The 2,830-nt window shown below is 42.6% G+C and overlaps 1 protein-coding gene across 1 annotated transcript in view; it reads left to right on the forward strand.

The window, feature by feature from the left end:
- The first annotated feature begins 1,832 nt into the window (after positions 1-1,832).
- The window catches only part of cryba1a (crystallin, beta A1a), a 4,680-nt gene continuing 3,682 nt past the window's right edge, over positions 1,833-2,830 (forward strand). The window contains exons 1-3 of the mRNA XM_017433402.3: positions 1,833-1,965; positions 2,322-2,388; positions 2,494-2,612. Of these exons, the coding sequence (XP_017288891.1) occupies positions 2,350-2,388; positions 2,494-2,612 (158 nt within the window). The 5' untranslated portion in view covers positions 1,833-1,965; positions 2,322-2,349. The remainder of the gene's footprint in view (positions 1,966-2,321; positions 2,389-2,493; positions 2,613-2,830) is intronic.

The following is a 2,830-nucleotide window of genomic DNA, read 5'->3' on the forward strand; positions in this document are numbered from 1 at the left end:
GGGGGGGGGGGGGGGGCAGAATGAAACGTAAAATGCCCTTTCAGTGTTTCTATTTTTATTTACAGGATCACCACAGTCACATCTTCTGCTGGGACCCTAACGCTAAAGCTAATAGTAACCTTGTCTGATGTCACCGTGTGTCTTCTTCAGATTTACAGATCTTAAAAGGTCGATGGTCCTCTAATGCTAAACATCTGGTAACAGATGTGCTTTGTAGTGAAGTATGTAAACAGCCGTTTCGATGATGGAGCTGGTTACTTAAAGTGAGAACATGGCTAAAAATATCTAAGACTGCCAAGGTAAGAGCCACCCCGGTGTCCAAACACGCCCCTTCGCACAAATGGAAGAAAGCAGAATTTGTCTCAGGACAACACGTCTCACATCGGAGAAAACCAGATGTTATAGTTCCAAGAAGATCATTTTCAGATGATATTCAGATGATGTTTCTTTTTTATTTTCAGCTGTTTATTATAAAACGTACAGTTTAACATGATGGTTGTGAAATGTAAAAACTAATTATTTATTCAAAACTGTTTCACTTTTTGATACATGAATTATTTATCTGCAGTACATGAAGTCCTTCGGTGCGTTTGTCTTCTGTGTAATTCAGTTATTCTTACTGTAACACAATAATCGATGTTTAATCCCTTTGTCTCTTTTCACCTTACTCCCAATGTTAATATTTAGGGGTCAAAGGTCAACGTGAAAACCTCAATGTTTCTTATTTGCGTTGACAGTTCCTAAATTAGAGGCGTGGAAGTTCAGTTTTGCTGCCATTTTGTCCCAAAGAAAAATATGAGAAAAAAACTTAAAAAAATACAGACCGAACCAAAACAGTAAGAGGATTGCCTGTGTGTGTGTGTGTTTGTTTGTATGTTAGCAAAATATCTCATGAATCGCAGGACGGATTTCAATAAAACCTGCAGAAAGTAATCAGTGAATAAAGCTAATCAGCCTCAGCAATCACAAAAAATGCTACAACTCAGTTGATTTTACAGACACTGAGCCAGAATTTGGTGTGGTAGTAGCTGAGAGTCATCCTCTACACGAGCTCTGAGTACTAACAGATTTTTATTTAAAACCTTGGCGTGTGAGGCAGCGGGCGATAGGCATTCCTTCAGGAGATACATCTCAGCTGGTTTTAGGGCAGCTATCAGTTTTTCGAAGTGTTCAGGTGTTTGGAAGAGTTTTCGTTTGGTTTTCATTAAGACAATAAAGGAATCTTCACAACAATTTAGGAGGAAGATGGCTGCTTACTGTGTTTATGTTTTTTATGTTGCTGCCAGGGGAAAAAAAAAGTAAATTACCACAAAGAGGAACCAGAAAACACAACCGTGTCCAGTAGACACGTCCATTAGTGTGTGTGTGTGTGTGTGTGTGTCTTTTTATGACGACATGAGTGCATGACTGAGCATGTGTGCCTCCAGAGGTGAGAGGACGTGACCCGCGCAGGACACGATTAGAACAACTAAAGAGAGGAGAACTGTCCATTGCAAAGTCCAATAGAAGTGTTTATTTTAGTTATGTGGCTGTTTGGAAACCAAATATAAAAGATTAAAACATAAAATGTGCATTATGTCTGTTTTTATCACATCACTTGAACTCCAAATGGTGCTTTCTGTCCATCAGAGTCAGTGATTAAACTTTGTTGACCTGTTTTCCCAGACTAGGGCTGTGCCAGGACTCGGTCCTGCCCACTGGAAACGGATCATCTGCAGCTTTTGCTTATTTGCACTGGGCATGGTGCCCTCCATCCAGTCCCCCTGCAGCCAACTAAAGCCCAGCAGCTCACTTCTGAACAATGAGCATGACAGCAATGTGCTGACTCCTGCCCCGGCCCGCGGGCCCGGCTGCTTTTCAGCACCGGCGCGTATAAATAGGTCTGTTCTCCCCAGGGGGGTCAGGACATCGTTTTTGTGGAGCCCCTTTGAGCTACTGAACAGCTATTCTTTGGGGGCCGGTCAGGTAAGCCCTCTATCTCCGTCCTCGGTGCGCAAACCATTGTTATTTTACATTTTTGCGTCTTTTATCTCCCCCCGCTCTGCTGAGTCGTATAAATGTATAGACTGGATGCACAGACATACTGACCACGTACAGGAAGGCCACAAAAAGTGCTAGAACGCTGTGTGACGCCATGCATTTAGTGGAAGGGCATGCTTATTAAAGCCAATTTATTAGATGGATTGTTTGAAAACTAAAAACTGAAACATAAAACATGTTGTGCTGGAAGTTTAAAAAACAGCACGCCAAGTTCAGCTTCATATGAAACAGTTTTATGAACATTCACATACATATTCTCTCTGCTCTAAATAAAATCTAAGGTAAATCCACCCTGAAACACCCAGTAGCATGGCTCTGAATAATCCCAACCCACTTGGACCATGGAAGGTAATTACAGAAAAAAAAAAGCAGAATACATTTCATTTTAATGTCTGCCCGGGTGATATCACGGACGCAGGCTTTTCTGAATGAACGCTCTTTTATCCTCGGCAGATCACAGTTTACGACCAGGAGAACTTCCAGGGAAAACGCCTGGAGTTCACCTCGGCCTGCCAGAACATCATGGAGTGCAGCGTCGACAACATCCGCTCCCTCAAGGTGGAGTGTGGGGCGTAAGTCGAAACAAAGAGCACTGTACACCGAACAACGCCACACATTAAAGCCCTCTGTTTTTACCTTAGACTGGACTAAATTACTTGTTGGTAAAGAAACTTCAGAAGTGACAGTCAAATTTTCAGATCGTTTGAAGTTAGGTTCTGTGCAGTTATCATCTTGGGTTGTGGGGGTGTTTGCTGACCCATTTACTACCCCCCCACCCCCACCCCCACCC

Source organism: Kryptolebias marmoratus, linkage group LG2, assembly GCF_001649575.2.
Source record: "Kryptolebias marmoratus isolate JLee-2015 linkage group LG2, ASM164957v2, whole genome shotgun sequence".
NCBI classification, from domain to species: Eukaryota; Metazoa; Chordata; class Actinopteri; order Cyprinodontiformes; family Rivulidae; genus Kryptolebias; species Kryptolebias marmoratus.